Source organism: Symphalangus syndactylus, chromosome 10 (genome assembly GCF_028878055.3).
Source record: "Symphalangus syndactylus isolate Jambi chromosome 10, NHGRI_mSymSyn1-v2.1_pri, whole genome shotgun sequence".
NCBI classification, from domain to species: domain Eukaryota; kingdom Metazoa; phylum Chordata; class Mammalia; order Primates; family Hylobatidae; genus Symphalangus; species Symphalangus syndactylus.
This window is the reverse complement of record NC_072432.2, coordinates 115,420,909-115,444,237: the sequence shown is the minus strand read 5'-3', so window position 1 is coordinate 115,444,237 and position 23,329 is coordinate 115,420,909. Positions and strand designations below refer to the sequence as shown.

Genomic DNA, 23,329 nt, shown 5'->3' with positions numbered 1-23,329 from the left:
AACCTCTGTGCCCCTGTTCAAGTGATTCTGCCTCAGCCTCCTGAATAGCTGGGATTATAGGTGCCTGCCACCACGACTGGCTAATTTTTATGATTTTAGTAGAGACGGGGTTGTGTTTTGTTTGCCAGGCTGATGTCCAACTCCTGACCTCAGGTGATCCACCCACCTCAGTCTCCCAAAATGTTAGGATTATAGGCGTGAGCCACCGTACCAGGCCAGATTTTTATTTTTTATAGATACAGGTCTCACTGTTGCCCAGGCTGGTCTCAAATACTGGCCTCAAGCAATCCTCCTGTCTCAACCTCCCAAAGCACTGGGATTGCAGGTGTGAGCCACCACACCCAGTCTATTTAGATTTTACCTGCCCTTTTAGTTAGACTATTTCACTGAATCATGCATACTGAAAAATCAGTATGATCCCTTTTTTTAAATCAGCTTTCCCAGAAAAGAAAAATGTAAATTCCATCTCTCTCTCCTGTTCTCTTGATTTTCAAGAGGGGGAAAGAATCCTACAATATTTGCAGAATCACTAAATGCTTAAATTGTGTGAATTTGGCAGCGTAAGATATTTCACTTCAAGGGCCACATCTATAGAATACAACCAGACAATGGCTTCAAAAGAGCTTGTTTTTATAAACTTCAAGAAGTTATAGAGAAGATGCCACTTGAAAGAATCGCCTATTCTGGGAGGATACTCAAGATCAAAGAGTTTTTTTTTTTTCTTTACTAGCATTTATAATTAAAGACCTAATCCTTTATTTTAAGCAAGAAAATGATTCCCTTTATTGAATTAGTTGTTTTCCTTCTTAAAACCCAAAGGTTGACATCAAATTTTGGGGCGAATGTCCTATTAATTAGCTTGGGTCATTCTTTGATTTTGATGCATTTAAAATGTTAGCCAAATGCAGGAAGACAAACCCTATTTTTTTCTTTTCGAGATGGAGTTTCGCTCTTGTTCTCTTGTTGCCCAGGCTGGAGTGCAATGGCGTGATCTCAGCTCACCGCAACCTCCGCCTCCCGGGTTCAAGCGATTCTCCTGCCTCACCCTCCCGAGTAGCTGGGATTACAGGTGTGTGCCACCACACCTGGCTAATTTTGTATTTTTGGTATAGACAGGGTTTCTCCATGTTGGTCAGACTGGTCTCGAACTCCCAACCTCAGGTGATCCACCTGTCTTGGCCTCCCAAAGTGCTGGGATTACAGGCATGAGCCACTGCACCTGGCCCCGACAAACCATATTCTAAGAGAGCACATTGATCGTGGTGGCTCACGCCTGTAATCCCAGCACTTTGGGAGGCCATAGTGGGTGGATCACCTGAGGTCAGGAATTCAAGACCAGCCTGGCCAACATGGCGAAATCCCATCTCTATTAAAAACACAAAAATTAGCTGTGCATGGCGGCACATGCCTGAAATCCCAGCTACTTCGGAGGCTGAGGCAAGAGAATTGCTTGAAGCTGGGAGGCGGAGGTTGCAGTGAGCTGAGATCACACCACTGCACTCCAGCCTGGGCAACAGAGTGAGACTCCATCTCAAAAAAAAAAAAAAAAGAAAAAAAAAGAGCATCTCATTTAGAATTACTTCATCAAAAATACTCCTTGTTCAGGAGCCTCCTCTGGGAGATTCCTGATGGCTTTGTGTCACACGAATGGATTCATGAAAACCTGTATGGATTATTGCCTGAGTTTATTCTTAGGGAACCTCAGGGTTCCACACATCTATAAGTAAACTGGTTGTAGAAAAACATCTAGAGTCCGGGTGCAATGGCTCACGCCTGTCATCCCAGCACTTTCGGAGGCCTAGTCAGGAGGATTGCTTGAGCCCTGGAGTTCGAGATCAGCCTGGGCAACTTAGTGAGACCTCCTTTCCACTAAAAATAAAAAAAATTAGCCAGGTGTGGTGGCGCATGCCTGTACCCCCAGCTAATTGGGAGCTGAGGTGGGAGAATCACTTGAGCCCAGGAGATTGAGGCTGCAGCCAGCCGTGGTTGAGAAACTGCACTCTAGCCTGAGTGACAGAGCAAGACCCTGTCTCAAAATAAAATTAAAAAAAACAACAACAGAAAAAAACAAGCCGGGTGCGGTGGCTCATGCTTGTAATCCCAGCACTTTGGGAGGCCAGGGTGGGCGGATCACCTGAGGTCGGGAGTTCGAGACCAGCCTGACCCACATGGAGAAACCTCATCTCTACTAAAAGTACAAAATTAGCCGGGCTTGGTGACGCATGCCTATAATCCCAGCTACTTGGGAAGGCTGAGACAGGAGAATTGCTTGAACCTGGGAGGTGGACGTTGCGGTGAGCCGAGATCACACCATTGCACTCCAGGCTGGGCAACAAGAGCAAAACTCTGTCTCAAAAAAAAAAACAACAAAAAAAAACCATCTAGAGCCTAGCAGAACTTCTTGGCTTATGATTGCCAGGGTCAGAACACTTTGGGGTTATTCCTTAACCATAATTGATGCTACCATCTTGGAATCTGACCCACTGCTGGATCAAGGATTGCTGTTATAAAGGATACTCTGTTAACTCCCTTCCTTCATTAAAAAACAAAAACAAAAACAAAAAACCCTGAAAAGACATCTGGCAAGAATAGACATCTGCTGAAAAGAAATACAACTGTTTTTTGGCTGGCAGTTCTTAGCATACTTAGCTGAAGGCTGATAAAGGACCTGTGGATCACTCCCAACCACTGATTTTTTTTCCACTATCGAAAAAAAAAAAAAAAAAAAAAGGCCAAGCATGGTGGCTCACGCCTGTAATCCCAGCACTTTGGGAGGCCGAGGCGGGCGGATCACGAGGTCAGGAGATCCAGACCATCCTGGCTAACACGGTGAAACCCCATCTCTACTAAAAATACAAAAAATTAGCCGGGCGAGTTGGCGGGCACCTGTAGTCCCAGCTACTCAGGAGGCTGAGGCAGGAGAATGGCGTAAACCCCGGGGGGGCGGAGCCTGCAGTGAGCCAAGATCGCGCCACTGCACTCCAGCCTGGGCAACAGCGAGACTCTGTCTCAAAAAAAAAAAAAAAAAAAAAAAGTCAGTTGAAAGCCACCAATCACGAATGAAATGTTTTTCCACGCATCAAAAACACTATGTCCACATTTAGTGTGTTTGCTATTTCTTGAAGTGAGTTTTGCCCAAATCCGATCCAAGCATCACTGAATGGTAAAGTGCACAGAAGGAACAAAGTAGGAGAGAACACTCATTATAGCATTTTTTGAACTTCAGTTATTTCACCTTCTACCAAAAATGTCCTAGATGGCTTAGCTGATTAAGAGTATTACAAAGAGATGGCTAAGGTCAAGGTTTTAATCTACTTAATGGCCTGTTTACTTTGCTTAGCTCTGTTCCATGCAGGCCACAAGTACACCTCTCTCAAACTTACATTTCTAAATAAAGGTGGACCGAGTAATAAAGCATAAGCGAAACCATCACCGATGACTGGAAGACACAACAGGAACTGCTTGCCATAGAAAGGGAGCATCTCCACCAACACAGAACTTAAAGACATTTCATTTAGTCTTTTTTTTTTTTGAGACGGAGTCTCACTCTGTTGCCCAGGCTGGAGTGCAGTAGCACAATCTCGGCTCACTGCAGTCTCTGCCCTGGGTTCAAGCGATTCTCCTGCGTCAGCCTCTTGAGTAACTGGGATTACAGGGGCACACCACCATGCCCAGCTAAATTTTCCATTTTTAGTAGAGATAGGGTTTCACACCATGTTGGCCAGGCTGGCCTCAAACTCCTGACCTCAAGTGATCCACCTGCCTTGGCCTCCCAAAGTGCTGGGATTACAGGTGTGAGCCATTGCACCTGGCTCATTTAGTCTTTTCATTCATTCTTTCCATATGGTCAGTGCTGACATGACAGAAAGAAACCAGATACGGCCTCCACCCAGAAGGAATTTGGTATGCAAAGAACAGCAATTACAATGCAAGTCCTGTAACTGAGGTATGCAGAGACAGACTCCTGGAAAGGCAGGAGGGGCTGTAGGCAGAAAAGGACATCGAGGTGTCAGGAGCTGAAGGGCAGTGTGAATGTCATTTTCAACAGCAAATGGCGTAGTAGTGAGGGAACGCAAATTAAACGACCAACACGAGCCACTTCATATATTATTCTTGTTTTAACAAAGGAAGGACTAACAGGCATTTGAAAATCTCTAATGGAGGTAGTCATAAGATTGAACCAACTTTTTATCTTACTGGTCATTTCTGTTGTCAAAGAAAAACAGATCCAGTTTCAAGTTTATATAAGAGAAAACAGAGTGATAGAAAAGTCTTCTTGGAAACACCACAATTCTTTTATCATGCAACACAGTGAGATCACAGCCTCCGAAAGAGATAAACTAATCAATTTTGGCCAGACTTGGTGATCTGCGCCTATAATCCCAGCACTTTGGGAGACCAAGAGTTCAAGGCTAGCTTGGGCAATGTAGCAAGATGTTTCTATAAAAAAAAAAATTAAAAAATTAATCAGGCATGGTAGTGCTCGCCTCTAGTCCCAGCTACTCAAAAGGTTAAGGCAGGAAGATGGCTTGAGCCCGGGAGTTCAAGCTCACTGTCTCTCTCGAGATAGATATAAAACTGTATCTATAGATACAGTTATCTATCTATGTAGGAAGATAGATATATCTAGAGAGAGAGAGAGAGAGAGAGAGAAACCAATTAGTTTTAAAGTGAGTATAGGCCAGGCGCGGTGGCTCATGCCTATAATCCCAGCATTTTGGGAGGCTGAGGCAGGCTGATCACCTGAGGTCAGGAGTTCTGAGACCAGCCTGGCCAACATGGCACAACCCCATCTCTATTAAAACTTCAAAAATCATGGCTGGTGGCTCACGCCTGTAATCCCAGCACTTTGGGAGGCCAAGGCGGGGGGGTCACGAGGTCAGGAGATCGAGACCATCCTGGCTAACCGGTGAAACCCTGTCTCTACTAAAAATACAAAAAATTAGCCGGGCACGGTGGCAGGCACCTGTAGTCCCAGCTACTCAGGAGGCTGAGGCAGGAGAATGGCGTGAACCCGGGAGGCGGAGTTTGCAGTGAGCCAAGATGGCGCCACTGCACTCCAGCCTGGGTGATAGAGCGATACTCCATCTCAAAAAAAAAAAATTCAAAAATTAGCTGGGCATGGTACAGCATGCCTGTAGTCCCAGCTACTCAGGAAGCTGAGGCATGAGAATCGCTTGAACCCAGGAAGCAGAGGCTGCAGTGAACCGAGATCGTGCCACTGCATTCCAGCCTGGGTGACAGAGTGAGACTGTCTCAAAGAAAGAAAAGAGAGTACAAAAGTTTGCTTCTTGGCCTGGCACAATGACTCAAGCCTGTAATCCCAAGACTTTGGGAGACCAAGGTGGGCAGATCACCTGAGGTCAGGAGTTCGAGACCAGCCTGGACAACATGGGGAAACCCCATCTCTACTAAAAATACAAAATTTAGCCGGGCGTGGTGGTGGGCACCTGTAATCCCAGCTACTCGGGAGGCTGAGGCAGGAGAATCTCTTGAACCTGGGAGGCGGAGGTTGCACTGAGCTGAGATGGCACCACTGCACTCTAGCCTGGGCAACAAGAGCAAAACTCTGTCTCAATAACAACAACAACCGGCTGGGCAGGGTGGCTCACGCTTGTAATCCCAGCACTTTGGGAGGCCGAGGCAGGCGGATCACGAGGTCAGGAGATCGAGACCATCCTGGCTAACACGGTGAAACCCCGTCTCTGCTAAAAATATAAAAAAAAAAAAATTAGCCGGGCATGGTGGCGGGCGCCTGTAGTCCCAGCTACTCGGAGAGGCTGAGGCAGGAGAATGGCATGAACCGGGGAGGTGGAGCTTGCAGTGAGCCGAGATCGCGCCACTGCACTCCAGCCTGGGTGACAGAGCGAGACTCTGTCTCAAACAACAACAACAACAACAACAACAACAACAACAACACCTCCTTCTAAAATCCCAGTCAAATGTTAAACCAGACCTGGTAAAACAAAACTTTGTACGTCAGTGAGACACCATCGCCACCTTGTGTTCAATAGCCTTCATTACATCCACATTTATTGCAAATGATCACATGTGGAATTCTCAACAATTACAGAATATAGCTTTATTTATAGAATCTTACAAATAAAACATTTACAGTCCACATAAGTTAATTTTCTTTTCTAATTTCTTCTCATACACCTGAGTTATTTAAAAAAACACTGTGATGGAACTGCAGAACTGTAAAGGGAAATATGAACAGTAAAATCCTAACCTCTCTTGCAAAAATCAGACAACTTTGTTTTAAAGCAGATGCCCAGCATATTGTCATCTCTTTGGAAGAGGACTTACTATACTCAGCTCTTACGCTACCCAAACAGAGAAGCCTTCTTTTTAAAACCCAAGGTTAAGGACCAGTGAAGAATAGCTCCAGTTTGACACTAGACACAAAATACCTTTGGGGGCAAAGACGGGGCAAGCTGCGTGCCGGTGGTGAGGTGAGAAGGAGCGGAACCCCTGTCTCTGTCTCACTGTTCCTGCACGTGACATACACTTTCCTTGCTAACTTATTAATAGGAGCTGGTGCATCTGGAAAACGAGGTTGAAGCTGCTAATGCCAGGGGTGAAAAAGTCCTCCCACTGACTCGCTACTCCTTAGACTTCTAATATGTACAAATGCTTGAAACAGCAAATTCAACACCTAAAAATCAAAAGACATTGCCAATTTTCGACTCATGAGGCAAAGCTGTTGCCACAATCAGTGGCGACTCAAGTCAGACGACGTGAGCGTCTCCACCCCTCCTAAGCTCCGACTAGGACTGACCTCCAATTACAGTTTAAAGAGGATTTCCCTTTGTGGCAGCTGTCTATGGAAGGAAATTACTTAAGGTAATATAGGTGTGCACAAAAAGGGAAAACACCCTATTTCATTTTTCAATTTGTTAAAGATTATAGTTTTGAGCTCCTCTCCTAAACTAGAAATCCACTAACTCTAACTTAGTATTCTACTCCAAGACAAAGGGTATTATGTTTAAGGAAAGATAGGATCTATTGGGAATGCTAAAATTATAAATTTAATACATCAATGCGAGTTAGGTTAAAGCAAAATCTTCCAGAGTCTTCAACTTTGAGTTATTTTCTGCTAGCTCCTGAAAGCAGCTTGAGAAAAATAAAACAGAAAAGACAAAGAACCGTTTAAAAACAGCAATAATAATGACAATATAAAAAGTTAGATTCCAACATTCAAGGAATTGGTTCTTTGGTAAAACTGGACCATAATCCTACCAGGAAATCCATCCCGATATTTAATCTAGAATCTCCATCACTGAAATTTTCCCTCTTCAGCGTATTCTCAAATGTATTGAGGCCAACAGGCAAGATAAAAACAAAACTTAAAGTATCACCAGCAGTTTTCCTGCTCATGTTCTTTTCAAGAATATTCCTGGTTTGACAGATGTCTCCCAAGAAGAGAAAACAAAATGGATGCTGCTTGTGATTACTGAGAGTGGACAGTTTTTCTATGTTAAGAGAAAAGCTCAGGCATTGGTAGTGAACCAGTACTCCTGTCAGCCATGCACATGAATCGGTTTGCAAACATGGCCCCTGGGCTCCAGCTGTGGGCACCACTAAGAAAGGCTTCTGGAGAGACAGGCTCCCCAAAGTGGCTAAAGAATCTCACATTATCAATATGATAATAATAAATCAATTCACCTAGTGAACCTGGAGAAGAGCTCCCCTTGAAGCTAGAGCTCGGAGGCAAGGGCTCCACAGTGCCTGAGGCTGGCCTACGGTTTTGCAGACAAGTTATCTCCATCCATTTTCTGGAGAGAGTTAGAGCAATTCATATTCAGTTCAATGCAGGATTCAACTTTTTTGCAAGGAAGCAGTAACCTAGACGGGTCATTTAAAACCCATCTGTAGCGTAATCATTAGGCCCGCCATTCTGCAAACATCTGCGATGCCCTAAGTGAAGTTTGTGCCCTTACATTTCAGAGACCCCCTATTAGTCATGCTTTGATTTATGGAAGCGGCAAATCCTAAATTTTGCCTGCACTGATTCCATTTCTGATTACCCTTGTCTAAGTACAGCATAAATGGCACCCCATTTCTACAAGTCAGCTTGCCACTCTGCAGATGTCTCAACCCGGGGGAGGATAGTTTGTGCAGTCTCCCCTCTAACACAGAGGTCTCAGATGTGCTCAGAATGTGCTTCTAGGAGGCAGCTACAAAGTCTCTTAGAAGATGGCAGTGGGGAAGAGGAGGTCAAAATCACAGCCAAACCAACTGTTTTCTTGCAGACAGCCTGAGCCTCCATTCTGTCAGTGTTAACCTGAAAGAGGAGGTCCAGGCAGCCACACCGCCACGTTAGCTCACTTGGACAGCCACGAAACACCAGGTGCTGTTACAAAATCAATACCCAGCATCTCAGTAGGAACAAGTGAGCATCCTGACGAGACACACAGCAGTGGTTCTACCTCCTCTCCTATTCAGGATGAACCTTGCCTCGCCTCTCACCCTGCTCATGTGTTCTGACTTCAGGTTCTCTTTGAGAGAAGTAATAGGCAATTAAACAGACTTTGAAAAAATGGGAAGGCTTCCTGTCTCCTGTCTCTTCTACTGGCCAGCTGGAGGTCCAAGGTGCCCAGCTAGAGTCATGGGCCCCACACTATGGATTCAACTCTTGATATTTCTAGCCAAGTTATAACCACTGGCTCTATTTTTGCATCGTTGGGTAAAGGATTCAAAACCTTTCAGCACTGGTTCCAAGAGGAGGCCAAGGTAATCAGAGAAAAAAGTCAGGCTTGTCTTGTAAGCTGCATTCAGATTCCAGAGTCACTGAGAGAAAAGGAGGTGAGGAGAGGGCAAGAGGCACTAGCTAGTGACTGGTTACCAGGGCAGCTTATTCCTAGGATAGAGCATTTTACAAATGGCTGACATTTGAATGCAGGAATACAGTCTGTGTCAGTTTTTCATAGAACGGCCTCTTCCGTGGTGCATTGTGGATGGTGAGTCCTCGGGCTGGCGATCGGGCAGCCCAGGGCCCGACTTCCAGTCCCACAGGCTCTTGGCAGGGCCCTACCCAATCTGGATCTGTCCTGAATACATGGTGAGGACCACCATGATGGTGAATCCAGTCAGGAGGCCCAGGTTCTGGATGACAAACGGAATCAAGATGCTGCCCTTCCTTTCATCCTCTTGACAGACCTCATTCATCTCAGGGAACTGGGAAAGAAGCAAGAAACAACACAGCTGCAATTCCTTGCTTAATCTTGTAAGCCCAGGGCAATTCAGTGATGGAGATAAAGATCAGGTTGGTTGACAAAGAAAATTAACAGGGCCAGGTGCAGCGGCTCACTAGCGGTCAGGAGTTCGAGACCAGCCTGACCAACATGGTGAAACCCTGTCTCTACTAAAAATATAAAAATTAGCTGGGCGTGGTGGTGCAGGCCTGTAGTCCCAGCTACTTGGGAGGCTGAGGCAGGAGAATTGCTTGAACCTGGAAGGCAAGGCTGCAGTGAATGAAGATTACGTCACTGCACTCCTGCCTGGGCAACAGAGCGAGTCTCCATCTCCAAAACAAAACAAAACAAAAAAAGAAAATTAACAACAGCAGGTAGCATGTCTTTACAACTGTCTAGGTAAAACAAAGTACTCAACATGTATGTGGCTCTGGATGAGTTTAGAGGCTGGCTAAAAATACACGTACTCTGATAAAAAATAAACTTTATATTATAGACTGGTTTTTCCCCCTTTTCTGAGACAGGGTCTCGCTCTTGCCCAGGCTCGAGTGCAGTGGTGCGAACATAGCTCACTGCAGCCTCAAACTCCTGGGCTCGAGCAATTGTCCCACTTCAGCCTCCTGAGTAGCTCCACAGGTGCCTGCCACCATGCCTGGCCTTATTGTGGACTTTAAACACTTGAAGCGGTCTTTTTGTTACCAAGATGTTATTAACAAGCTAGATGCAGTGGCTCACACCTATAATCCCAGCACTTTGAGAGGTTGAGATGGGAGGATCCCTTGAGACCACAAGTTCAAGACCAGCCTAGGCAACATAGAGACCCCATTCTATAAAAATTCAAAAAATTAGCTGGGCATGGTGGCTGGAGCTTGTAGTCCTAGCTGCTTGGGAGACTGAGGGAGGAAGATCACTTAAGCTCTGGAGTTCAAGGTTGCAGTGACCTATGATCATACACTGCACTCCAGGCTAGGTGAGTGAGGCTCTGTCTAAAAAAAAAATTAAAGAAAAAGACACATCCAATGCATTGAGATAAAAAAAGAAACAAACCAAAGTATTGCTATTATTGTTTTCGGGGTAATATGATTATGCGTAATTTTCTTTCCTTCCTTCTGTCTCTTATCTATATACAGCCATTCCATAATAATTAATAAAGACCATAGATCAATTATAATCATTTTCTTTAATGACATATGCTAACAAAAACATAAACTTTTCCTCCTTTAAAATCTAATGTCCCCTTAAAAACTGCTGAATGGTAGGTACACCTTAAACAGATGAACTCTGTGGTATGTGAAAGAAAGCTAAGAAAGCTGTTATTAAAAACAAACTACCGGCCATGTGCGGTAGTTCATGCCTGTAATCCCAGCACTTTGGGATGCCAAGGCGGGTGGATCACCTGAGGCCGGGAGTTCGAGACTAGCCTGGCCAATATGGGGAAATCCCACCTCTACTAAAAATACAAAAATTAGCCAGGCGTGGTGGCGCACGTCTGTAATCCCAGCTACTCAGGAGGCTGAGGCAGGCAAATCACTTGAACCTGGGAGGCGGAGGTTGCAGTGAGCTGAGATCATGCCACTGCACTCCAGCCTGGGAGACAGAGTGAGACTCCATCTCAAAAAAATAAAAATAAGAAAAACTATCTACCTAACATCCCCTTAGCCACCCTCCCATCCAGTGAACTGTGGAACACTTACCATATCAGCCAGAGAAATATACAAGAACATTCCTCCAGCCAGCGCAAAAATCCAGTTGGCAGAGAAGTGGCTGCCGGCCAGGATGCCAAAGGCCAGACCCAGGTAGCAGCAGCAGGCAGAAAGGAAGTTGAAGAAGAGAGCCTGCTGGATGCTCATCCCAGCGTTGAGCAGGATGACAAAGTCTCCTACAGCAGGGAGAATGAAAAGGGGAGGGACAAGGAAGGAAGAGTAAGATGGGCATGGTGAACGCACACCTGTCATCCCAGCTACTCGGGAGGCTCAGCTGGGAGGACTGTTTGAGCTCAGGAGTTTGAATCCAACCTGGCGACAAAGTAAGAGCCAGTCATACAAGGTCGTGGGAGACAGAGAGCACTGATGACATCAGACTGCTAAAAGTGTGGGTGAAAAAAAATCAAGACAGCCCTAGACTCAAGACAGAAGTGACAAGACAGGCCCTTGAACTTCCTGTTCAGGACCCGTCTCCATTTGCCAAACTGGCCGTATACCCAGCCTAGAGGCTGAAAATCTTTCTCAGGATTTTAAAAATAGATGACCAGCTGGCACTGGCCTCCTCATTTCTCTCTGGATTCATAGTGAAACAGAAGGAACCCCCTTCCTCACAACTACCATGGAAACAAAATCAAGACTGCAAGAAGTTAAGTGTCGAGACCGTGAGAAGTTAAGTGATTTGCCCAAAGTCACAAGTCAATATATGGCAAAGCCCGAACTTGACCCTAAGTCTTCCCTAAAGCCTCTGGAGTAATTACTGGCTTTTTACACTCTCCCTCTGGTCAAACTAAGTCCCTCCTACCCCCTGGTTCATCCACCTGCCATGCACCTGCCAGGCACCTGAGCCTTTGGAAGATTAACAGGTTAGAAGAGAGAGCCTTTACTGAGTGCTCAGAATAGCACCTGGCACATGGGAAGTCCCTCTCACCCTTTGTTTTCCTTTAATCCTCACTATAATTCTAAAAGGAGGTGCTCTTATTAACCCCACTGTATAGGTGAGAACTGAGCCAGTGCATATGGGGCTAAAAGGAAACAAACACCCCTGTAAAAACCCCATCATTTTGAATTATCTATTTAATCGTTAAGAAATGGTGATTAGGCCGGGTTCAGTGGCTCATGCCTGTAATCCCAGCACTTTGGGAGGCTGAGGCGGGCGGATCACGAGGTCAGGAGTTCAAGACCAGCCTGGCCAATGTAGTGAAACCCTGTCTCTACTAAAAATACAAAAAAAAAAAAAAAAAATTTAGCCGGGTGTGGTGGCAGGCGCCTGTAATCCCAGCTACTTGGGAGACTGAGGCAGGAGAATCGCTTGAACCCAGGAGGTGGAGGTTGCAGTGAGCCAAGATCACACCACTGTACTCCGGCCTGGGCAACAGTGCGAGACTCCGTCTCCAAAAAAAAAAAAAAAAAAAAAAAAGTGATTAGGGTCCATGGAGCTTTAGGAGTGTGTTAAATCACTTACAACAAGCACTGTGAAGACAGGGAGACGGGAGCAAGGAACTAGCCACGGGAAGGGGGCCTGCACCACCACCCAAGGGAGCACCAGTGGAACGGGGGACGCACGCTCACCCAGCTCATGTGGGAACTCCTCACAGAGGATGGCCACCGAGGTGCTGATGCCTTGGAAAACCGACACAGTGAAGGAAGCACCGATGGCCAGGCCGTCGATGAAATTGTGGAGGCCATCGCTCAGAGTGATCATCCAGGCCAGAGTGCCGATGTCAGAGTAGCGGACACCCTTCAGCCAGTAGCAAGCACTCTGGGAAGCCTGCAGGTCCTAGGAGAAAGCACACCCCCGGGGCCCGCAGAGTCAAAGGCTGGACCATGTGCCCTCAAGGTAAGCCTGAGTCAACCTCTCAGAGGCTCCACCAGCAAGCAGCTGGTGGCCCACTGACCTGAACAGAGAGCGAGCCCACAATGACCTTCTCGTCCACCATGGGCGCCTTGCCGTCCAGCTCGCTGTTGCAGTGCTGAGGAATCATGTGGTCCAGGTCCCCATTCTGCAGCTTCTCCATCACCCCCTCCTCCTGGTCTTTCTTGGAGGGAAGCGTCTCAGAGGCATAATGGCTGTGTCCATGATGATGCTGGAGGGGTGACAGGGAGGGATCAGCATGACATTCACCAAAACCACAAACCTGATTGAGCACCTGCTCCGAGGAAGCGCTTCACACACTGGAAGACCTCAGCCTTACCATCGAAGATGACACAAGCAGGTCACGTGCCAAGAAACGTAGCAAAAGCTATTATATAAAGCCATGGTCGGGCACGGTGGCTCACACCTGTAATCCCAGCACTGTGGGAGGCCGAGGTGGGAGGACTGCTTGAGCTGAGGAGTTTGAGAGCAGCCTGGGCAACGAAGCGAGACCCTGTTTCTAATATCTATATATATAAATCTGCACCAAGTGTGAAGGACCTGGTGTCAGACAGATATCAAAGCTGTCTCCTCGGGGTACATGCTTATTCCAGCAAGGCAGCCACTGCTCAAATATTTAGAGCTCCTCTTTTGCAATGGCTAATCTCACTCAATTCAGCAGCTATTTAGGGAATAACTGCGTGCCAGCCACTAAAGATATCTTTTTGAAACTGTACTATAATAGGCCTGTTTCTCTGCAGCCTCATACTTCATACAGAATGAATGCATGTTGTCATGCTCTTCTCCCCATCCTGTAAAGATACAAATATATTAAGGAAATAATCCAGAACAAAACAAAGGGGATAAACTACTGCTTAGTAGAAGGCACTCTGGCCAGATCTAGTTTCTGGTCTGGCCTCACTTCTGGCCAAATATCCTCAGGAGGTGAAATGGGATTGTCTCCTCAAGAAATTAGAGTTTCATGGAAATTGTGATATTGGGCTAAGACCACCACCACCACCACCACCACCATCACCACCACCACCATCACCACCACCACCACCATCACCACCACCACCACCACCACCACCACCACCACCACCACCACCACCATCACCACCACCACCACCACCACCATAATACATTGACATTTTTTTAGATGGGTGCTTTCCCTAGAAGAGCTTTCTTCAGCAACAAATGGGCCTCACCTCATTTTTCTGCTTAAGAAGAATCTTCAAGATCTTCTCTGTGAAAAAGAAAAGATAAAAGCCCCCAAACACCACTGCAGACTTGGAGACATAATAATCTTCCAGAGGGTTGAAACCAAAAGCCTGTGGACCCAGGAAAAGAAAATGAGTTTTAAAGAAAATAAAGCATCTTTACTGGTCCCCCTCTTATCTCTTAACTAGTTCCTTGACTCTAGGAAAAGAGAGAGGCATACTGGAGTAACTCTGCCGTCCACCCATCCTCTTTCCAGCAAAAATCTAGTGCTTGGTGTTTCCCTGATGTGACATCACTAAACCTGCCAGGTTCTTCTCAAGCTTATTTGCTGTTGCAAAAGACTGATCATCTGTAGAGTTTTAATCCCAGAAAGAAAAACCTCCGATATGGTTTTCCACTTTTGATTTCTCTTGGTGCTTTGCTATGAACGCATTCTCTGCCAGCAGATTTCATATTGAAGGAGTAGACACTTGTATTTATTTTCATCTTATCTAGTGTTCCTGGCTGACCTGCCTGTAAACACAAAGGGAGATGGCGTAATTATACTTTCTAAAACGGGAAATCCATTTCCTAGTTAAATAATAAGAATTGCAGCATCTTCCTGACCGCAGACCTCCCAGTGACCACAGAACCAAGAAAGTGGACTGTGTTATTGCGAGCATCAATTTTTGGGTTTTGTTTTGAGTGCTTTCTGAAATTGTCACTTACCAAAGAGGGAGGGGAGAACCCACTGGGAAGAGGACAGGAGTAGAAATCAAGAGAATTCTGTCCTAGGTTAAGCTCCTGATTTATGGTGGGTTCTTGTGAACGCGTCTAATGACCTGGCCGGGCATGGTGGCTCATGCACTTTAGAGGACCGAGGTGGGTGGATCACTTGAGGCCAGGAGTTTTGAGACCAGCCTGGCCAACATGGCGAAACCCCAACTCTACTAAAAAAAAAAAAAAAAAATACAAAAATTATCTGGGCCTGGTGGCACACCTGTAATCCCAGCTACTCGGGAGTATGAGCCAGGAGAATGGCTTGAACCCAGGAGGCAGAGATTGCAGTGAGCCGAGATCACACCACTGCACTCCAGTCTGGGTGACAGTGAGACTGTCTCAAAAACAAAAAAAAAGTATCTAAAGACTTGCTCCTATTTTATTTTTAAAATTTTTTGTGGGTACATAGGAGGTATATATATTTACGGGGTTGTTCCTCCATTTTCTGATGGGAAATGGGCCTTGAATAAACTTCAGCCCTCTCATGAATTAGTCCAAAATCAAAGTTGATCCCAATTTCAAGCAACTCTGGGCTGTTTGTTGCCTTTCTGTTTTAAAGGGGCCAAGTTGAATCACCACCTTCCAGGGAAATAACACTTTCATGTTGACTTTCCAGGGGAGTCAAATCATCTTGGGGGAAAAGTGAAGTGAAAATAGGCAACTAACACTTCTCTGCAAAAAGCCACAAAGGATGGTGAATACAAAATCACGGGTTGAGCTTCAGAAATCCCAAAAGCTGGGTTCTCGGCTCAGGGATATGCGCTTTTGTGCAGGTCAGATTCCGATGTGGTAAAACGTTACTTGTTCTATCGATGCATTGGAGTTAACCTAAGGATCCACTAGGAGGGAGCCAACTGACATTTCAGAAAACACCAAGTGTTGTAAGAGGCACATGCAGTCATCTCTGCTTCAACTGCGGCTCTGTCCAGGCCTGCGAGACCACCCACAGGGAGACGTCCTGTGCTTATTGTAATTAATGGGTCTGCTGAGGGGATTACACCAAATTAGATGAACCATCAGTTCCTTCTTTTGTGGCAAGTTTTCTCATGAACTTATTAGGCAAAGGTACCGTCAAGGTATATAAAACCAGACAGTGTTTGACTTGCATTGCCTTTGCCCCAAAACTCCCTATGGACAATCTTTTTACTGAGACCTATGGGTTCTGATGATGTGGGGGTTTGTTTGTTTGTCTGTTTGTTTTGAGACGGAGTCTCACTCCGTCACCCAGGCTGGAGTGCAGTGGTGCAATCTCGGCTCACTGCAACCTCCATCTCCTGGGTTCAGGTGATTCTTGTGCCTCCCCAATAGCTGAGATTACAGGCATGTGCTACCACGTCTGGCTAATTTTTGTATTTTTAGTACAGACAGGGTTTCACCATGTTGGCCAGGCTGGTCTTGAACTCCTGACCTCAAACGATCCACCTGCCTCAGCCTCCCAAAGTGCTGGGAATACAGGCGTGAGCCACTTCACCTGGCTGATGATGTGTTTTAAACTTCTCTGCACCTAAAGCCTCAATCTGAGCACCACAACTGAGCCAGAGTGAGCTCGCTACACTGCATCTTTTCACCCCACGTCAGACAGACTTTCTGCACCAGGCACTCAGTGCTGCCGAAGACTCGCTCATTCCACCCTCACAACATTGTCCTGAGGCCGGTCTATTGCTTTCCCCATTTCACATCTGAAGAAACAGAGGCAGTGCGAGGTCAGTGGTGTGCCTAGGGTTACAGAGCCTACTGATAGCAGAGCTGAGATTTGAACCCAGCTCTTCAGCCTATGCTAGGCTGCCTCTCCTAGTTCACGCCTAAGTTCTAGCTTCACTTTCCAAAAGGAAAGGGCCTCCAGGTGCCCTCTCTATGCCTTCTATCCAAACGGAGGTCCTCCCACTGTGCCCGCCGGCGTGCTCCGGGGTGAAGGCCCTGGCTTGCCATACCTCCGGGATGAGCTGGAAGAGGGCGTTGGAGTAGAGGGTTCCAATCGCCAGAGCTATGAAGTAGAGCAGCAGCCTCTTGTAAAAGGTCTTCTTCATGAAGGGCACCACGCTGGCCCCCAGGAGGGAGCAGAGGGAGATGACGGTCACACAGAGGAGACCGTATCCCCACACTGCCATGCGGAGGGAGGGCCAGCCCCACCCAGGACAGGGAGAGAAGGCACACGCCCCATTGCACAGCAACCACCATTTAGGGGGAAGAAGGTGGAGCAGATAGGGAGGTCGCAAGGAAAAGTTTGGTGGATATTAACGGAACAAAAAAGAAAAATCAGAGAGAGACAAGTAGGGAGGGAGAGAGAAATAGAAAATTTGTTAGTGATTCACATCTGATGAAATTTCCTTCAATCAGTTCAGAAGAAAGAGGAATTCAAGGTGGCCTTGGAACCCTGTGACTTCTGCCCCTGTGGCCACTGGTGGCCCCAAATCATTCCTGCCAGTGGTGTGACTGGCAGGGCAGGGTGCTGCCTCGTCACACACCTTTCGGTCTGCCCAGACCTATCACAGATGCTGTCCAGGACACACTTTGGACTCGAGGGCTCTCTTTATAGGACATGCAAGCATGTGGAAAGAGGCTGATCACTCTGGGGCTGTGTTTGATTCTGCATGTCCAATTTATACAGCACAGGCTCGGGTGACACCATGACCACTTGGTTTGCTTTTGCAAGATACAACCAAGCCAGATGTGCAGGGCAGAAGGGATGAAGAACGATTAATTAATACCCAATGCCCATAAAATTCAGTGTCTTAACCTCTCAACTTCTTTGCTCATTTCCATGTGCTCTGAGAGGGGCTCAAGCATAGAGAACAGAGTTCCAGGAACACCCTGTCACAAAAATATTTCCTTGAACATTTCCCAGTTGTGACACTCCGTCCAGGCCCAAAAGAGGGCAAGACAGAACCAGACCAGGATGAGACACTCCCTGGCAGGCCACAGGGGCGGAGCACACACAAATACAGTATTTCCATTCCAGCAGGTCACAAGGCATTTCATTTCAAATCTTTAAAAAATTAATATATTCCATTGCTGGAGCTGAAAAAATAGCCCAAGTTGAGGCCTCCCCTGCAAAGTGTTTGTCAGATCCATGCAGAATTTTGAGATGGCACCAAGATGGTTCACATTCAACCAGGAAGAACAGGCAAGGCATGGCATCCCATCTGCTGTCTTTTCTGGGTGAGTCTTTTGACTGGTAAAGCCTGAGAAGCAGCTGACATGGGATCTTTGTGAAGGGCAGCATCCACGACTCCCTAATGGGGTCAACCACACGTCTGTGTATCCTCACCCCCCACAGCAGCATCCCTGCCTGAGCTAAAAAAGTGGGCAGACTGTCAACTTGGGTCTTATTTTTATAGCTCCTCTGTGATAACAATTAAACAACAAAATTAACATTTCAAAACAGTCAAGTCAAGGTACCAGGAAGTCAGTCCCATCAGGAAAAAGTCAAGATGCAAGGTACAAAGGGCTGAGTGCCCCTTCCATTTCTCTTGTCATTTTAATTTTGTTTGGTCTTAGTATTTGTTCTATGTTTGGCTCTCTATGCTAGAAATGATGGCCTGCTCAAAATTAAAGAACACTCGCTTTTTAGGCCAATTCTGCATATCACTTGGTAACCTCTTTTCCTTCCATCTCATTCCAGATGGATAAGCTCTTGGTGCCCAGACCTGAGTACTGCCAGCATTTCTCCTTAGAATACAGCGAGTACTTAGCACCAAAGGCATGGATGGCAGTCGGTAGCTGCAGCTTTCCTTTGATGCCCTATGTATCGGGCTTAAGAAGGGAGGGGACACTGTCAGGTCCCCAGGAGGAGGGAAATTGGAAGAACCTTGCATCTGACAGCATCTGCAGAGGCCAGAGGAGGGAGAGGTGGGCCCTGAGATCCAGAGTTAGAAGTCGTTTGTGGCTTTGATACGAGCGACAGGTTCATTTCTCAGGTGGCAGTCATTGGGTGCCTTGGAGCCCAGGGTAGGGGAGGAGGGGATTGGCTCAGCTGCGCCGCCCCAGGGAAACAGGACGCGCACGTTTCTGTTCTACTGCACCTCTGGGATGAGCTGGAATAACGCGTTAGACAGCAGCGTTCCAATGGACAGGGCGATGAAGTAAGTGAGCACACGGCTGAAAAACGCTTTCTCCGTGCAGGGCAGGACGAGGACTCCCAGGAGAGAGGCCAGGTTAATCAGTGACACACTGAGAAAACCAAAGCCCCATACTGTGGAGGAACAAGAACAGACGAGGGCCTCTATTACTGAGGGTGGGGACACTCCTGCTGCCCGGGGCGGGCCCGTTCTGAATTCAGGTGTGATGGGGCAGACCGAGATCCACCAACCCATTAGTAAACATTCACTGAGTCCATCTCTCGCCAGATGCTGCAGAGAAGCCTAGGGAAACTCTATCAAAATTGCTATCCAAAAGAAACACCTTTTCCATGGAGAGACGGATGCAAACAGCATGGAAGCCTAAAAACCATACAAGTAGGCCAGGTGCGGTGGCGCACGCCTGTAATCCCAGCACCTTGGGAGGCTGAGGTAGGTGAATCACCTGAGGTCAGGAGTTTGAGACCAGCCTAACATGGTGAAACCCCATCTCTACTAAATACAAAAAATTAGCTGGGCGTGGTGGCGCATGCCTGAAATCCCAGCTACTCAGGAGGTTGAGGCAGGAGAATCGCTTGAACCCAGGAGGCGGTAGTTGCAGTGAGCTGAGATTGCACCACCGTACTCCAGCCTGGGCAACAAGAGCGAAAGTCTGTCTCAAAACAAACAAAAAACAACAAAAAAAGCCATACAAGTAAATAATGACAGCATTGAAAACAGGGACTTGTAATAACACAGACAGTATATTCCGGGTGCCGACACTCAGGCAGCACACGCCGGCCCTATGGGGCTTAGGGCTATCAGGGTGTACACTCACAGCTCGTGGCAAGTCCACTGTGGCTGTAGCAGGGATACCAGGATAGGGAGGGGAAGAAGGATTCAGGGGCCAAGTGCAGCCTCTGGGAGGTCTTAAAGGAAAAACTATAAAACCAAAGTAGGCCAAGTATGGTGGCTCATGCCTGTGATCCCAGCATTTTGGGAGGCCGAGGCAGGAGGATCACTCGAGCCCAGAAGTTTGAGACCAGCCTGGGTAACATAGTGAGACCATGTCTCTACAAAAAAATTTAAAAATTAGCTGGGCATGGCAGTGCACACCTGTAGTCCCAGCTACTCAGGAGGCTGAGGCAGGAGGGTCACTTCAGGCCAAAAGGTCAAGGCTGCAGTGAGCTATGATTGCACCACTAGACTCCAGCCCCGGAGACAGAGCGACATCCTATCTCAAAAAAAAAAAAAGATTAAAAAAACCAAAGGGTTGGGCCCCCGTGGTTCAACATAAAACAAAAAGCGGACCAAAAAGGATCCATAGGCTGCTCAAAAAGTCCAACGCTCTGAACATTCGCGAGCTACAGCCCAGGAGTCTGACAATATGCTAGGCCATCCTTGCGAAATACAAAAATTATCCATCCAATCATCGCTCCCGCTCCTGACACTGACAACCTCATCCTGGTCATCAAGGGTAAGGCATTCAGTGAGGAGCAGCAGCAGCTCAGCCCAGGGGTCCTTGTGAGACGAAGGCGAGATGGGAGACGGGCTCCTGCCTTCCTGGCCTGGCTCACCTTCAACAGCGCTCGGCCGCCCCTCCTCCGTCTGCTCATTCTCCTCGTTTTCCTGGTTCTCCGAGGTGCAGGCCCGGGAATCCAGCTGCTGGAGGATGGTGGGGCAGAACTCCTGGAGCTCGCTGCTCCCAATCCGCGACTGTTCGCTGAAATTGTGGGCAGCGAAGAGGTCTCCAGAACTAAAGCACTGAAACACAGGAAGGGCAGGAAGCTGCTCAGACCCCAAAGGTCAGGCCTTGCCCTGCTAAAACAGCAACCTACTCAGCCTTCCCAGAGGAAAAAAAGAAGACAGAAATGTCCAAATTTCAGGGAATTTGTAGATTCATCTAGTCTAGGGTTGAGGGCAAGGTGTTCCCTAAACTTAAAAAACTAGTAACTAATCCTTATGGCTCAGCCAGCCAGGAAAGTTACACATCATAAGCACAACCGTCGGTAAATGAGTGCCTGAGAAACTTTCGGAATGACAAGATTCCAATCATTGTCACCAAAGTGGCCGGGCATGGTGGCTAACACTGTAATCCCAGCACTTTGGAAGGCCAAGGCTGGAGGATAACTTGAGGACAGAAATTGGAGACCAGCCTGGGCAACATGAGACCCCTTCTTTACAAAAAGTTGAAAAATTAGTGAGGTGTGGCGGCACATACCTGTATTCTCAACTACTGAGGAGGCTGAGGCAGGGGGACTGCTAGAGCCCAGGAGTTGGAGGCTACAGTGAATGAGCTATGATCACACCACTGCACTCCAGCCTGGGTGACAGAGCAATGCCCTGTCTCTTAAAAAAAAAAAAAAAAAAAAAAAGCAAAATATTGTCACTAGGGTATAGTTTCTAGAAAACACCATTCTGGGGCCAGGTGCGGTGGCTCTCGCCTGTAATCCCAGCACTTTGGGAGACTCAGATGGGCAGATCACTTGAGGTCAGGAGTTCAAAACCAGCCTGGCCAACATGGTGAAGCCCCATCTCTACTAAAAATACAAAAATTAGCCGGGCGTGGTAGCTCACGCCCGTAATCCCAGCTACTCGGGAGGCTGAGGCAGGAGAATCACTTGAACCCAGGAGGCGGAGGTTGCAGTGAGCCGAGATCACGCCACTGCACTCCAGCCTGGGCAGCAGAACGAGACTCCATCCTCCACAAAACAAAAGAGAAAGAAAACACCATTCTGTGTGTGTGCCTGAAGATACAAGCTTCGTACCAAATCTGGCTGCACATCACAATAGCCCAGGGAGCTATTATGTTAAAATGTGGGTTCCAGCTACTTCTCTGAAGCTGAAATGTCTAAGGCTGGGGCTCTGCCAAAACTGTGGTGCTGCCTGATCAGCCCCACACATCCTCAACCATAGGACTGCCCTCAGCCTGAAAGACTTATGTGTTCACAGAGGTTAGGGGAGGAAAACCTGAAGATTCAGGAAAGTGGGCCGTGGCCGGCCAGCAGCCGCCGCACAGTCACCTTGGGAGGTGGCAGGTAAGCGCTTCTCATGAACCGTTCCTGTGAAATCTGCAGCTCCACTTCTAATTATACTGTCTACACCTACATGCCAGGCCTTTTCTGAGTTCGGTCTCACATGGGCTTATCTCTGAGAGTCAGCCCTCTCGGTGTGCTGCCAAAATAAGTGCCTGGGCTTCTAAGGCTGAAGGCTGGACTCCCGCCACCCCGAGATGCTGCTGCTATCCTGGCGGGTCCTGAGGCTCATGCAGCTGCATCACTCCGCAGGGGCACGGGGGCGTGCTCCTCTCTGGCTCAGCGTCTGATGTGCTCAGGTGTTCTGCATCCACGCCACGTGGTTCCCCCATCCCTTTTTTAAATTTTTATTTTTTGAGATGGAGTCTCGCTCTGTCTCCAGGCTGGAGTGCAGTGGCATAATCTCCGCTCACTGCGACCTCTGCCTCCTGGGTTCAAGCAATTCTCCTGCCTCAGCCTCTCGAGTAGCTGGGACTACAGGTATCTACCGCCATACCCAGATAATTTTTGTATTTTTAGCAGAGACGGAGTTTCACCGTGTTAGCCAGGATGGTCTCGATCTCCTGATCTCGTGATCCACCTGCCTCGGTCTCCCAAAGTGCTGGGGTTACAGGCGTCAGCCACCATGCCCAGCCCCGCCCACCCCCCAACTTTTGAGGCCTTCACCTCCGGGGTTCAAGTGATTCTCTCACCTCAGCCTCCGGATTAGCTGGGATTAGAGGCACCTACTACCACACCGGGCTAATTTTTGTATTTTTAGTAGAGATGGGGTTTCACTCTGTTGGCCAGGCTAGTCTCAAACTCCTGATCTCAAGTGATCTGCCTGCCTAGGCCTCCCAAAGTGCTGGGATTACAGGCATGAGCCACCGTGCCCAGCACCCCCGTCCATTTTATCTCCATGCTGCACTCATCTTTCAACGGGCAGCTGGAGGACACCCCATGCTCGAGCCTTCCCTGATGACTGCAGCACACTCATCTCCCCCTCTCATTTCTGCATCCCACAATTACTGTCCAACCCACAAAATGCAATGCTTCATTTCAGTGCCTGCTGACTTTGTCCTCTGTTGGTTGAACTCCCATCGTGACAGTCAACTCCCTAAATATGACTCATTTTTCTCTATTTCTCACAACACCAGCACAGGGAACAAAGTCGATATATAAAGATTTTGCTGGCTGACTTATATTTGGCTGCCACAAACAGCCCCAGAGTCTGATTAGCAGAGATGATATGGAAGAAAGAACACAGAATCCAAAGACCTGGCGTTCCAGCCCTGGTCTCTGCAGGGACTCACTGCGGGACCCTCAGTGTCCTCTCCTGTAAAATGCAGAGAATCTCACCTGCACCTGGAGGGACTGCGGGCTCACCCGGGATGGTGTGTAATGGGCTCTGTCAATGGTAAACTCTATGAGAAATACTGTCCTGGGAGCTGTGTTTTCTCAGCATTTCTGAGTCACTCAAGTGCGGCCCTGAGGAAGACTCTGGGGGCTGAGAACCCCACTTCCAGGC

At 47.6% G+C, this 23,329-nt stretch overlaps 1 protein-coding gene across 4 annotated transcripts in view; it reads right to left on the bottom strand.

The window, feature by feature from the left end:
* Window positions 1-6,067: 6,067 nt before the first annotated feature.
* SLC39A14 (solute carrier family 39 member 14) overlaps window positions 6,068-23,329 on the bottom strand; it is a 56,194-nt gene continuing 38,932 nt past the window's right edge. For 3 of the 4 annotated variants that reach the window (XM_063611444.1, XM_055295645.2, XM_055295644.2), the window contains exons 3-9: window positions 20,365-20,551; window positions 16,664-16,833; window positions 13,961-14,083; window positions 12,796-12,984; window positions 12,470-12,677; window positions 10,892-11,076; window positions 6,068-9,180 (exon numbers count right to left, since the gene is read on the bottom strand). In XM_063611444.1, coding sequence (XP_063467514.1) covers window positions 9,034-9,180; window positions 10,892-11,076; window positions 12,470-12,677; window positions 12,796-12,984; window positions 13,961-14,083; window positions 16,664-16,833; window positions 20,365-20,551 — 1,209 coding nt within the window. In that variant the 3' untranslated portion in view covers window positions 6,068-9,033. Of the gene's footprint in view, window positions 9,181-10,891; window positions 11,077-12,469; window positions 12,678-12,795; window positions 12,985-13,960; window positions 14,084-16,663; window positions 16,834-18,754; window positions 18,925-20,364; window positions 20,552-23,329 lie in introns of all 4 variants that reach the window. The other variant, XM_055295647.2, reaches the window with a different exon arrangement.